Below are 15018 nucleotides of genomic sequence, written 5' to 3' on the forward strand. Positions count from 1 at the left end.
AATTTGTTTAATTTTGTTTTTAATAGAAAAAAAAATTCGACATAACAAAACAGATACACACTTAAATTTCTAGAACTTATTTAGTTGAAATTCATTCCTGATCCATAGCTTTCTGAAAAGAGTCTGTTATATGCTCGTAGGTTAACTTCAAGAGATACTGGAATGATTTTTCTTGTGTTAAATTGCCCAAATCTGGACTGTTTAAGAATTCATCAATAGAAGGAAGGAATTCATCGAAATCGCCATCTAAATAAAACAAGAAAAATATATTATGTAACAATAATCTCAAATGTATATATTATACATTTACCCATTAAATAACAGACTTCTATTAATTTAAAGAAAAGTGTACTTTGCAGATGATCCAATGCTGAATTCATATCATAATGTGTCCAGGAATCTCTTAAAATAGCTGCACACCATATTTTGTGACGGACATCACAAGGATCATCAACGTAATTAAGAAGTTCGATGGCTTTGCGAAAATCAAATTCATTGGCAGTCTCATTTTCTTCAGATATAAAAAGCTAAAAACAGGAAATATTATTTATTTAATAAATTTTCTGATTTGTTGGTAATAAAAACACTCACATTTATAATTTCTTCGGCTTTTAATACTTTAGGATTCTCGACATCATAGCCAAATGATAACATCAATTGTTCGTTAAGTTGTTCCTGATAGTCGACCAAGTTTAGTTCTGCATTTATTTCAGTGACTTGATTGGAGAGATCTGAATCAGCAGCTAGGGATGCTAATTTGGCCAAAGATAATATAGACTGTGGGAAAATTTAAATTCCAAACAAAATGAAATTAGATTTTTAAAACGAGTATCTAAATATGTAGTAAATAATATTTATAAAACATTTGATTGTGCGCAAAAAACGCAAACTTGCTCATTATCGCCCGTTGTGACAATTCAAAAACAAATTAATTTGGTATTCTTAAGTTTCTTATCGTCTTGTTTCTGCATGAACACGTATATTTTTAGAACCGTTAATTTTTCTTAAAAATGGTATATTATTTTTTTTTTTGTTGAAAATTTTAAAATTGTTTATTTAGAAAAAATGTCTTAAGATGTAAACAAAGAAAAAAAACAAGTTTTATATGTACATTTTTATGAAATTCCTAAAGAAATCTAATTATAATTAGGTCCACTGTGTGACACTCAAAATATGCTCTGGCGGAGACCTATCACGTTTTGTAGAGTTTGTTGCATTTGCCAATAATCTAAAATAAATTACAATTTTTCCTGAAATAAGCGAATTTAAAATTTCAAATATGTGTGCCGATATTAAAAGAATAATAGTCAATAGTTAAAAAGTTCATTCCTATAAATGTAGTCCTAAGGTATCTGACCCATCATTAGTGCATTGTATTCAATGTATTTGTGCTTGTGATTAAGATTTAAACGAAATAGTTGAACATTAAGGATTAAGATAGGAGTCATAATCCGGCGATATGAATAAATTTGACACAATTTGTTAAAAAGGTTCAAGTTTGCTTCTTTTTAATAAACAAAAGACAGTTGGCAATTTCATTTACTGTGGGGCTTTGAGGGAAATTGAAAATAAAATTATTAAATATTGCCTATTTTTTAATTTGGAAATCATAAAAAATTGTAAATGAATACTGTAAATTCAAAATAGAAGCAAATTAAAATTATGTTTGATTGCATTTCTCTTACAAATATATGTAACTCTTATGTTTTTACACTTAAGATATATTTGTAAACCTTAGATCTATCATTCAACGCGTCAACTGAAAATAAATTCACTTCATAATAGTTCTGTTTAGTTGCCTTTTCTGAACTGTTTAGAATAGAAAAGTACAACATTTTGGCTTTTAACTTCCATATTCAACCAGGTTCAATCTTACCCATGATTTTTATTGAAAATTCGATTAAAATCGATCCCTGTGATAATATTTAAAGTAACACAAAAGTACCATTTCTTTTAAGACGATCGGCCCGGAATTGCAAACAATCATTGGCGGGACGTATCATAAAATAGGTCGCATTTTTAAAATAGTAATGGGTAATTCCATGAAAAAGTGGACACGAATTTTAAACAATATATGCAGTCTTTTTTACTTTTTTTATTAGCAAATTATTATTTACAAACGGCAACTCTTTATGCAAGTTGCAAGAAAAGATTCTTTGGATAGACATAAAATTCAGCGAGTTTAATAATCTAAAAGCATTTTTATAGCATAAGCTTGCCAACAACAGAAGAATTTCACATGAAAATGACGGAAAAACAAACAAACTGAAAATATGATGAGTCTAATAGTGACGATGAAAATATCCCTCGTGAGTGCTAAAATAAGTTAACATTTAAGCAAGCTTCGTTACACACTATTCGATTAAAAAAAAACTTGAGTGAAAATGCATCTTTTCTTTACTTTTGGAACCACAAATCGCAGGTAACATGAGTTACCAAAATAATGTAACGTGAGTTACCTTAATATTTTAAAATTTTTCCTCGAAATATTGGAAAAAGGTTTTGGTTTTGTCACTCATATTAAAAGCTTGTAATTTTGTATGTATGGAATCTTCATTGAAAACAAATTCAGATTCTTAATTTCACATAAAAACTTCATACTGTCGGACTCTTAAAATTCGTGTCCGATTTTTGTAACGTGAGTTACCATCAAACTTTTATTTTTCCCAAGCAAATGTTAAAAATAAAGACAATTTTTTTAGTTAATTATGAAAGTAATAGTTATGCTCCATTCATGGATAGTAATTTCGTATCAATTTACGTTAAAATTGAAAAAATAAAAATTATTTATGTGTTGGAAATTTTTGTGAATGTAACGTGAGTTACCATGGAATTGCCCTAATAACTTTTAACTATTCAAAAAAAAATTTTCTTGGAATACTTTCGTCTATAGTGAGATCTAACTAGGGTTTGGTCTGTATCTAAAAAAAAAATTATTCGGTATTATTCCCAAAATCTTCATTCTAAACCAATTGATAGTTTTAATTTTTAAAGAAGAGAAAACTAATTCTTTTTATGAATCGCAACAACATATATGCACACACTTTAATAATTTATATTTTAAATTTGAGATCATATCGAAAAAAATTGTATAGTCTAGCTACCAGTGGTAACTTTGTTTTTTTTTTTTTTATATAAAATTACCTTCTTTCTTTGAACAAATTCCGTTTCATCCTGACCCAATTGGAATAGAATTCCTGCAGCTCTATCAAAATCTCCATTAAAAATCAATTGAATCCAACCAAGTGATGGATGATCTCTCAAGAATTGCGACAGCGCAGCTTGATTGCCCTTAAAACGTTCAAATACATCACCTTGTCGATTTTGTCTCAAATGCCAATTGATAGCAAATTGTGAAAAATCATATTCTTGATATTTTTCAATGTATCCATCTAAACGATTTTGATTGCCAGTCTGATCACAAATTACAACCAAACTTTGGAAATCAAGATATTTTTCTGCTAATTTAGCTGCTAATTCATATTGACCTTCATCGACTGAAAGAAAAATATATAAAATTAGTAAAATATTGTTAAAAGAAGAAAATCTTAAAAATTTTTACTTAGAATTAAGATCAACTCTCTTCTTTGTGATTCATATTGCTGCAACAGCACACCATATTTCTCATTGTCTTTAATGCTCTCAAGATAATTCTTCCTTCCGTCCAGTACAAAATCAATTAATTCCATTATTTGTTGATATAGTTTGTATTTAATTTCTGGCTCTCCGGTAGACTTGGCTCCATATTTTACAGTAAGGGCAATCAAATGTGATAGAGAGTCACGCAATCCATTTTTTCCAGACATTGCTGTCCAAGGTAAATACTCGTATGAGTTACTTTTATCTGCCGGCAGAATATACTTGGCCATATTTTGCTCTCTAAACGATATTACTTCATTCAAAATCGATAAGATGACAGCATTCAAGTCGCACAAGAATGCTGCAATGGCTGAGGATTGGTGATGAGATTCTATCTTTGTGTCAGCAACTTGACAAAGAGCCTGGACAACATCTTGGAATCGGGTCAATTTGACATAGAACAAATCCTGTGAGGTTAGATTCCCAGATGGAAACTCTTTCCATTGGGAAATTACAATTTCTAGAGCTTCATCAATCAACTTGTTGTGCCTAGAACAGAAAATTGAGTAAAATATGATAAAGATTCAAATATTTTTTGTCCGTACTTATTGTGAGCCATTTTCAAAGCAATGGCAGCGATAATTTTCTCATTTATATCTGAAACGACATAACACGTCGGCTTGACTAACCCACGATATGAAACCGCATTCAGCTAAAAGTAAAAATCAATGAGGACCTTTTAATCAAAACCTGCATTTTCGGATCTTACCTTGTCCCACAATCCGGTGGAATGAAGAAAATCAACAAAATGGCTCAGGGCCAAGTTCTTTTCTTTCAATTGACTTATGATTTGAAGAGATGACGAACTGCCTAAAGAATGTTTTAAATTTCTTTCGACCTGTTCCCAACGTGGATCAGCAGCTGGTATATCTTCAGCCAGATCTTCAGCTATAGCCACAACGGTTCTATTATAATCGAATAAAAGTAAGTCCAATTTTTCTTAAAGACAGAATAAATCTAACTTACTTATCTAGCTGACCATCAAGTTCATCCAAACCAATATCAGCTGGAACTAGATCTTTCAAAATCGATGTACACATGGTATTATTCCGTTTGATGTGATAAATAAATGCAGCTTTAAGCTGACTAACTTCATCTTTGTTGTCATTGAAAATCTCATCTGGATCCAGTTCGTACATCGAAAGGCTATTCAAATTAACACTTTGATTGATAGCGGTGTTATTCAAGGAGTCCGAGAATGGTGGTGTAAAAACATCGGGTGAATATGAAGAATTCAAAAAATCACTATTATCAAAATCTGATGGTGAAACACACACTAATCCGTGATTGCGACTGAAGAAAAGTGGTATATTGCCACAAACTGCTGCACTAAGAATGTGGTCATCTTGAAGTTGGAATTCAATTTTTTCTGCTTCCAAATCACCACCAGTTGGGTTGAGAAGATTGACAGGATAGATTGTTCTGTCGCAATACAGATAAGCATATGATCGACAGATAATGAAACGAAGTTGCAAGCAGTTTACTTCAGTTCCAGTACTGTAGAATTGTGAAAGTTTCAATGGAATGAATGTAGCAAGACGAAGATATTCCGGTTCCTGTTCCAAAATAACTAAAAATAGAAAGAAATCGAAATTTTGTAAAAAAAAATTGTATTGTATTGAAAACATTTTCACCCCTCATGAGTAGACAATTAGAGAAATCATAGTCAAAGAACAAGGTTTGCTATTGTCAGACTTAGGCGATTTGTATTTTGGTATTCATGTTAAAAATTGGATCTCAAAATATTGTAATATTTTAAGTCAGAGAACGCGAATAAATTTGAATTAATTCAATTTGAAAAAAAAAAATGTAAAAAAAAAATATTGACCTGCCGAATGCAATACAAAAGAAGCATTATTCGAAAAAAATTATATACAATCGAACTCATTTAGTTTTAGGTACCCAATGTATATGATTTAAATGACTTATTATTATATCGTTTTCTAACTAAGGGAGGTAGAAATACAATTAAATAATTCCATTATTTGAAAATATTGCTTTGTAATTAAAAAAAAATGTTACGCATACACCTCAGTGACCACTTATGTTCAAACTTAAAACAAAAATTTATAAATAGTTTATCACGGACTAAATAATTGACCATTTACTGATATTTGATATATTTGTGTTAAATTATGATAAGTTTAGCCTATGTTAAAATTTCTTTTTCCTCTATTCAAGGTTTTTTTTAGTACTCCCTCTTTGAACTTGGTTTGAATTGTATTTGTGTACAACAGCATTTTCTTTCGTAGTTTTTGATTAGTCGATTTTAACGTAATTTTTTTTCTCATTTCAAACGGACTAAAAAGGAAAGAATTGCTCAAAAAATGATTGTGACTACGTAAGGCCAAGAACCTTAGTTACAATGAACTACGAGGCTGAGGCAGAAATTCCGGCTTAGCTATAGATTGCCTACGAGCAGAATTTTGATTCATATCATCATGTTGCAATCTTCCCAGTCTTTCCTTTTACGTCCCTATACCAGCTGTTGAATTTTCTTGAGTTTGTTGATGTCAAACAGTATGGCTATGGTGCAGGCTACCATAGTAAATAAGTAAAAATAGATGACCATTTGGCCAACCGATGTGTACGCCCATAAAACAGTATTTTTAAATGGAGGTCCAACTTTAAACAATTTTCGTATTATTAACCCATTTAATTCACTGTCAAGAATGATTGCGCTAAAATACCAGTTTCAAGCTTTAATCATTTAACTGAGGTAGATGTAAGGTGGAATTTTCAGTAAAGTTTGGTTTTCCATCACTTTCATGTGGAATTCTTCTGTAGTTGCCAAGGTTATGCTTTGAAAATTATTTTAGTTTACTTATACACTAGAGTGGAGCGTTTTTGGACTTTTCTTTCAGATCACTCCGTGTAACTCATGGTTTATGCGTTATGGTCTTTTGAACTTATTGTGATACTTTTTTTTCGACAATGGAAAAATAAAAATCGGGAAGCTTCTGAAGAATGCTCCTTTTTCACGGAAATGGATATTTTGTGAGTTTTTAGAACCCATCTGAATTGACTTATTCAGCTCATAAAATACAGGGTGTCCCAAAAGTAATGGATCAAACGAAATATGCTGATAGGCCAACTTTAGGGCTCTCAGAATTTAGTAACTTGTTCATCCCAAATCCTTACGGTTTTCAATTTAATGCAGTTTTTGTGAATTATCGAAAAATCTCGACTTTGCAACAGTATTTTGCTTCCTCCGGTCATAATTGATTTTTGTTTTTTACAATTCTTTCACTAAAACATTGGCTAATAAGAATAAATAATTATTTAATCAAAATATTTTTTATTTCATACTCCATTTTGCTGCAAATTATGTAACAGTTCCATGTTTTATAAAAACTCAATTACTTAATTTTTTTTCAGAGCAACACACTGCAAAAAATTTGTATAGTGTGACACAGGTTAATTATTTTAAAAAATTGCCGTGTTATTGCACTTTTCAAAAATGTATAAAAGTTTCCAAACTTGAAGTTAGAACAAAAGATATTACAATTTTAATGCAACAAAACAGGCCTTTTCAGAGAAAAATAACAAAGAAAAATAAACACATTTCCTCGACTGTTGTTTGTTTATTTCTTTTTGAATAAAAGCCTCGATTTTTGTTTGTTATTTTGCTCTGAAAACCCCTGTTTTTTTGCATTAAAATTGTAATATCTTTCGTTCTAATTTGAACTTTGGAAATTTTTATACATTTTTGAAAAGTGCAATAATACGGCAAGTTTTTAAAATAATAAACCAGTATCACACCATACAATTTTTTTTCGGGATGCTCCTCTCAAATAAAAGTAAGAAATTGAGTTTTTATAAAACATGGAACTGTTACATAATTTGCAGCAAAATGGCGTATGAAATAAAAAATATTTTGATTAAATAATTATTTCTTATTATTAGGCAATGTTTTAGTGAAAGAATTGTAAAAAACAAAAATCAATTATGACCGGAGGAAGCAAAATACTGTTGCAAAGTCGAGATTTTTCGATAATTCACAAAAACTGCATTAAATTGAAAACCGTAAGGATTTGGGATGAACAAGTTACCAAATTCTGAGAGCCCTAAAGTTGGCCTATCTGCATATTTCGTTTGATCCATTACTTTTGGGACACCCTGTATACTTAGTGGTCTCTGGGACCAAATCTGATCCCCTTTTTTTCAGTTGTCAGTGGGAAGGGAAGAATTGGAAAAGAAAAACTATCTTTGGCAATCTACTAGCATTTGGTCTGTTTATTAGAACCTTAAGAGCTATGAAGGGCCCTAACTGTGGACTTTTCTGTAATAATGACGTCGTTTATGGATGATTTAAAAAAACGTTACTTTGACATACCCTGACAAATTTCAACAGAAATTGCAATTCTAATACTAACCTTAAAAACATTTATAACTTAATCTTTAGATACAATACTAGCCTTTGTAACTGCATTTAATTTATGTCGATATTCTTAGATGTACTTAGATATCTGACATTTAGGTGTTTCCATTATTCTTGCCCATGCTAAACTTTTTTAACTTTACATGCTGCCGGTTTTCTTAAATACCATACAATGTATTAATTTCCAAAATTTCCATTCCATTATTTTAGCTGATCACAGATAAACTTTTCTTGGTGTAAGAATACCTAGATCAATACTACAAAACACCTTATCCAACCAATCTTTAGTACCTAAAAGACAAGAGTATCAAACAGTTTTTATTACCCTTACATAAAGTCAGTCTTCTACTACGACTAGTCGCGAATTCAACCTCAACCCAAACTAAAAATTATTAAGAACTGCTGACCCGGCGGACTTCGTTACGCCTCTTTTGCTATTTACTTCCAATTTTGGAGTGTGCCAATATTTTCCAAAAATAATCGGGTCACGACATCAAAGAATGTATTTTTTTAGTTCTATTGATCGTATTAGTTTGTAGGCTTAAAGTTTCTGTATTTAGAATATGAAATATTAAAAATTTAGACTATTCATATGTGTTGGAAAACTAACTTTTTTGAACCCCTTGAAAACAATATAAAGCCAGGACTTGAAAAAATCGTTAAAAAAAAAAATTTGGAGTGGACCACGCTAACCAATTATGGTATGAAAATAGATGTTGGCCGATTCTAAGACTTACCCGATGAACCCACAAAATTTCATAAAAATCGTTCCAAAAATACATAAATTTTTTTTTTGGTTTGACCACCCTAACTATTTACTGGTATAAAAATAAATGTTGGCCGATTTTTAGACTTACCCGATATACGTACAAAATTTCATAAAAATTATTCCAAAAAAGTATAGAAATTTTTTTGGTTGGACCACCCTATCCATTTTATCATATGAAAATTGATGTTGGTCGAATGGCCGATTCTCAGACTTCCCGACATACACAAAATATTTCGAAAAGATCGTTCCAAGGAGATATAACAAAATTTGGCTGGACCCCCCTAACAATTTAGAGGTATGAAAAATAGATGTTGGCCGATTCTCAGACCTAACCGATATGTGTACAAAATTTCATTAAAATCAGTTCAGCCGTTTCGAAGGAGTTTGGTAACAAACACTGCGACATGAGATTTTTATATATTAGATATACCTTATATAAATTTAGATTTATAAAAAACAAGAACCCAAAAACATACCTATAGCATAATGCATTTGAGGTGTATGCGATGTATTAACAGCTCCAGCAAACACATAAACTTTTCCATCACATATTTGCATGTCCAACAAATTTAATTCGATTTCTGTACTTTCAGCTGCAAAACAAAAGTGATTTAATACATATGATTCAGTTAATTTGTCAATTACAAAAGTTCTAACCTCTTCCATTCCAAAACTTCTGATGAAACTCATCTCGAATTTTCCTCATAACATCTGTTTCTTCAAAAAGAAGTTGTTCATTGCCATTACTAGAAAATGTCCACTTTTGAACCCATCGATCAGCCAAAACAATGACATTCCATTCGTTATCTGAAATCTTTTCACTGTCCACTTTGACAAATTTCTAAGAAAATAAAGAAAGCCAATTTAACATTTCAAAGCATTTAGTGTTTAATCGACAGTCTTACATTTTCCTTATCATGTCCACTATTCATTCCGATTATTATCGAAGCAAATTTCTTTCCGATTCCACCAAAGAAACCAGAAGGTGCCTTCACACTTCGATGTGTAATAACATGTCTTCCATTAACAACTTGCAATTGTAGGAACAGCAAGTTGCATGTGGTAGTGACTAAAAGGTAACCCTGAGGAGGTATAGCAAGCAAGTAGTCAAACTCTTGGCCATCTAGGATTCCATTAGAGTCAATGGATGAACCATCATGAGCAATCGATGGCCAATAACGTACATCCCCAGTTGGAGACACTGCCAGACATGAAGCCATTTGCTGACCATCTGGTTGGAAGACTGTCACCAAAGAAGCCTTGTGGCCAATGTCACAGTGAGGCAATGTCAATTCTCGACATTGTGCGGTTGTTGTTCGACGTTGGGGAGTTCGTGAAAGATCTTTGTACTTGGGGGAACCCTGGCGATTGTCTTTGTATTGCCAAACCAACAATCGTCTTCCATGGAGAGCCTAAAAGTGGTAAATTGTAACAAAGTTTCTAACAAGTTTCATGAACTTTGCAGACAATTTGTCTGCTGAGGTTTGAACAACCACCAAAGTCGCAAAACTCTTCCGATTTTAAAACATTAAACGTCAATCACTTTGTATTATCAAAATCTAGGAGCGATATTCTTTCGTTTTTTTTTTTTTGTATTTGTCTTAACAAAAAAGTTATGGCCAAATAAGCAAAAAACAAAAAAAAACTTAATTAAAAAAATTTGGGACTTTTGTCAACACTGTAATAACTAAAGGATTTTCATAAATTAAATTTCAATCGCTATGTTTAATCAAAATCTAGGGATGATATTTTTTAGTTTTTTTTTTTTTATTTGTGTTAACAAAAATGTTATGGCCAAAAACAGCAAAAAGTCTATTTATAGACCGATAGACTGCATTTCAAATGAATGCAGTCTTTGCACTTTTTTGCAGTCTTTTGCATTCTTTTTGCATTCTTTTGCATTCCTTTGCAGTCTTTTGCATTCTTTTGCAGTCTTTTGCATTCTTTTTCAAAACAAAAGGATGCAAAAGAATGCAAAAAACTTCAAAAGAATGCCAAAGAATGCTAAAAGAATGCAACACTGCAAAAGAATGAAAAAGAATGAAAAGACTTTGAAAAATAATGCAAAGACTGCCAAGGAATGCAAAGACTGCCAAGGAATGCAAAGACTGCAAAAAGAATGCATACTGCATGCATTCCCAAAAGACTGCCATTCATTTTAATGCAGTCAAATGAATGGTTAAAAAAAAATATTGCAACCATTTTACGAAAAATGATTGGTGATTGCAAAATTTGAAGTCTAAGCCTCAAATATAAGTCAATGAATGCAATCTTTTTAATTGAATTCATTAAAGATTGCATTAAAAAAAGATTGCAATCTTTTACAACTCTGGATTGCGGAGAGAGATACGGTAATCGATTAGTCTCTACTCCACATTCTTTTTTCAAATTTTTATTGACCTTAACAAGAAAGTTATGGCGAAAGATAAAATATTTTCAAAATGGAACGCCTTTTTAATTTTCTATTTAAATTATAAGTATGCATAACTTTGCCATTGTTTTTCTTGTAAAGTACTTTTTGAGGAAAAAATAATTTATTGTTTTCTTCATCAGAATAGGAACACCATTGTTATCTTTTATGTTTTGTGGATTTCGGGAAAATTTACCACTAAGAAAAATAATTCGAGTTTTCTAAAGTGTAATATAATAATTATACTACCATTTTGAACGACATGGGTGGATTAAAATCACTAATTTTGGTATTACGATTTGTGAATATTCTCTATCCAGACTTCACATACAAACATTCTGGGAGGAAAAAATCATGAATGGTGGTAAAAAATATGCAAAAAAACACTCTTAGATGAGTAAATTTTTACATGTGCTACCAGTTTTGGTGGATTAACGACAAGAATAAAAGTGAAAAACAGTGTAATTTTAGGACAGTAAATGGAATGGTCATTGGTCCCAATCTTCTAAAATGGCTGAATTTTGAAAAGACACCATCACTAAACCATGAACAGAATTGTATGCGTTTAAGGTTTTTGAAATCCCTTACCACATGAAAAGTTGAGTGGTATTTCTTGTTATTTTTGGATTAACGAACATTTAATTTTGATGTTCTTGGTAAGTTAAACTATCAGTTTTACATCCTACGAAAGGAGAAACTATTTTCAGCCCAACTTCATTGTCAAAAAAGAAGTTTTAAGGCATGGAAGAAAATAATCTACTATAATAATACTGATAATGAGTTTAAAACGTGAAGAATGGCCACAATTATTTGTAAATGAATATTCAAGAAACTTATCCCTAATTCTCGAGTATTTGTGAACCAGTATACTGGATTTTTCAACAGGGCCACGCCTCCTCCCACCAAAAATGCTGTGTAAAATATTGGAAGTGCAAAATTAGGAAGTACTTCAGTATCTGCCATTGAAAACAGAACTGAACTTAGTTGAAAATGTTTGGAAATGGCTAGCCCCTACCGATCAAATCTGTGATCGTCGATTTTAAGACAAAATATTTTATAACCCACCATTTAAAAATTTAGGGAAGAGATTCAGATAGATTGCACAAATAAAAAAAAAACTTCAAACTATCGCCCCTAGATTTTGACAAATCGAAGCTATTGCCAATTATTTAATGAAAATCGGTCGATTATTTTTACAGTGGTGACGAAAGTCCAAAATTGTTAAATTAATTTTCTTATTTTTTTTTACCCTAACTTTTTTTTTAAGACAAATACCTACAAAAACAAAAAATATCGCCCCTAGATTTAGATAACATAAAGCGATTGCCATTTAATTTTTTTTTAAATTGGGTGAGTTTTGCGATTTTGTTCGCTGTCCAATTCTCCGCAGAAAAATTGTCTGCAATGTTCACGATCATAAAATTTAAACCCTACCCATGCCCAACCGTTACTTGAACAATTGATAGAAACACCACAATTTCTTTCGGTAAATGTGAGTGCTTCATTGACAAGCACCGGCAATTGGAATCCAAAACTTTCAACGACATTGCATTCGGATCGTATGCCAGCTAGAGATTGAGTAGAACGACCTGAAACACTAAAACGACTAAAAATTCTATTTAGTAATACTTTTGTAAGTAATTTGGAGTAATTCTCTTTTTTTCATACCCAGTAATAGAACCTTTTTTCATGCCGCCACCGCCGCCGCTACCACCCATAGATTTGCGACCCGAAACAATTGAACTTGCTGAACTTTGTCGGGTTCTAGATCCAAATGGACTTCGTGATACTCCACCGAATAATTGATTGTGTAGTGATTTATCCATTTTTATTGTATAATTTAATTAGAAAAACTTAAATATATTAATTTTATTTGTGTATTTTGGCGGAATTGAACTTTTGTTGATTTGAAAAAAAGTGAGGTTATGTTAATTTTTTTTTTTGGCAGATGTCAATTTGAATTCGCCATGATAAATGACAGCTGATGATGTGATTTTCGCTTACACAGGGATGTCACAAAAAAAAATTTTCGTATTTGAGCTACACTAGCTGCGTTTTATTGGCGTGTTCCTTTGGGCTCTGAATCCTTTGTGTCTGGCTACACAGTGATTTTTCAATCGATTAAAAACTCACATGCGATGGCTGCACACTGTTGTGCCCAATCACGTTTGACTCAAAAAGAGGCAAAATTTAGCAATGGAACTGTACTGCCCTCAGAAAATTCAGTTCCCTTCGTGAGCATCTTCCTTCACTCCTCATCCCTCTTGCCAAACTCACTGCTTAGGCGATTGAAAAATCACCGTGTAGCCATGCACATTGAAAGCCATTTTTTCTATAAAATAGATGGAGTTGAATACAACCAGAAGTACTTAGTCAGCTATTACATGAAGCCTCAAGAGGCGCGCCTCTTTTCAAAACTAATGAGTGCAAAAGAGAAAGAAGATAAAACAAAAAATTATCCGACCGGAGAGTCGTGGGCCGAAATTCTGAGACTCTTTTTTGACGTTTCTTTTTTCCACTCTTTCTTTTTTCAACATTCCCTTTCATTTCTTTTTGCTTCTTGGTGGAATACAACAACAACAATACTTAAATCATATGAGAAATGTCAAATTTGAGTCTTTGACTCAAGAGGCATCATGTAATAGTACGTGCCTCACAGAATGATTATCAAAAGAAAATTCGAAAAAAGAGTCAAGCCTCTTGAGGCTTCATGTAATAGCTAACTTATCAGTAGATACTTAAGACTAAAGAAACACAGCTATTATGATCATAAAGACCGCAAGATAAAACGATCTGGGTCAATATGGATGCAGATTTGTATATTCATCTCTTTTTCGCTCATATTTGTTTATTATCCAATTCATGTTCCACCTCTTATTTTTCTCCATACCGACGTACAAAAGTCATCTTCTTATCAAAATAGGAACTAGTTGTTGGTTCAATAAAAATGATCCCGATAAACACAGGTACGCAGATCGTGCTAAATTTTAGCCGAGATAAAATTCCCATACAAGTTATCGATAATTTGAATGGGATACGTTTTAGCTCGGATAATAATTTTCGATAATTTGTATCGGAGCTAAAACTTAGCTTGAACTGCGTACCAGGCTTTAAGGCTTGGCCACACCGGAGGGTATGCGGTAGAGGTACGGGTAGCGGTAACGATATTTGTATGAAAAAAATTCCACATCTGAACGTTGATATGTCAATTTGGAATTTTTTTCATACAAGTACCGTTACCTCTACCCGTACCGCTACCGCATACCCTCCGGTGTGGCCAAGCCTTTAATGTGTAAAATTGATCCTGATACAGATCTATAGGCATAATAAACCACGGTTACTGTTATTTTGCACGAAAAAAATTAGCCGATCTAAAATTTACTTCAGAAACTTAGGGCTAGTTGTACAAACGTGGTTCAGCCTCGGATTAGGAATTCAACTCGCCGATTTCGGCGGATTAGCTGCAGGTCAACTTCGGTTCAAGCATGAATGTGGCTATTTTTACATATGTGGACCTTGCTAATCCGGAACCTTAACACCGATTTCAAAAGATAAAAGTTGCTGAACCACGGATTAAATATTTGTACAAATGGCCCTTAGAAGAGTTTTAGCACAGAAAATCACACACATTCGTTTCATACCATACATTTTGTATCTGTCATAATTTAGCGAACGAAAAATAAAGCCTTAACTACATTGGCTCGAAAAGTGAAAAAGTACAAAAGTGAAAATTTTCAAACGCATTTTTATGTAGTTTTCCGGGCTGGAAAATTTAAACAAATGATGCAGAAAGCTTATTTTTTGGTCTAATAAACAATT

At 32.1% G+C, this 15018-nt stretch overlaps 1 protein-coding gene across 1 annotated transcript; it reads right to left on the reverse strand.

Annotated features, from left to right (window-relative positions):
• Nucleotides 1-33: 33 nt before the first annotated feature.
• LOC129916022 (nuclear pore complex protein Nup133) lies at nucleotides 34-13124 on the reverse strand. The gene is made up of 13 exons (XM_055995783.1): nucleotides 12868-13124; nucleotides 12634-12805; nucleotides 9695-10201; nucleotides 9447-9630; nucleotides 9266-9382; nucleotides 4606-5209; nucleotides 4349-4544; nucleotides 4185-4291; nucleotides 3563-4128; nucleotides 3145-3497; nucleotides 592-777; nucleotides 311-527; nucleotides 34-246 (listed from the first exon to the last, which is right to left on the reverse strand). Exons 1-13 carry the CDS (start codon nucleotides 13023-13025, stop codon nucleotides 92-94), a joined length of 3522 nt encoding a protein of 1173 aa, XP_055851758.1. The 5' UTR covers nucleotides 13026-13124; the 3' UTR covers nucleotides 34-91.
• Between the last annotated feature and the right edge of the window lie 1894 nt (nucleotides 13125-15018).

This window comes from Episyrphus balteatus, chromosome 3 (assembly GCF_945859705.1).
Source record: "Episyrphus balteatus chromosome 3, idEpiBalt1.1, whole genome shotgun sequence".
Lineage (NCBI taxonomy): Eukaryota > Metazoa > Arthropoda > Insecta > Diptera > Syrphidae > Episyrphus > Episyrphus balteatus.

Bases quoted from the DNA above. Each gene is read 5' to 3' on its own strand.
- LOC129916022 (XM_055995783.1), bottom strand. From the start codon at position 13,025: ATGGATAAATCACTACACAATCAATTATTCGGTGGAGTATCACGAAGT. The intron at 4,545-4,605 runs GTAAGTTAGATT...CGATTATAATAG, and splicing joins CTTGATGGTCAGCTAGATAA to AACCGTTGTGGCTATAGCTG. The intron at 4,292-4,348 runs GTAAGATCCGAA...TTTTACTTTTAG, and splicing joins CCACCGGATTGTGGGACAAG to CTGAATGCGGTTTCATATCG.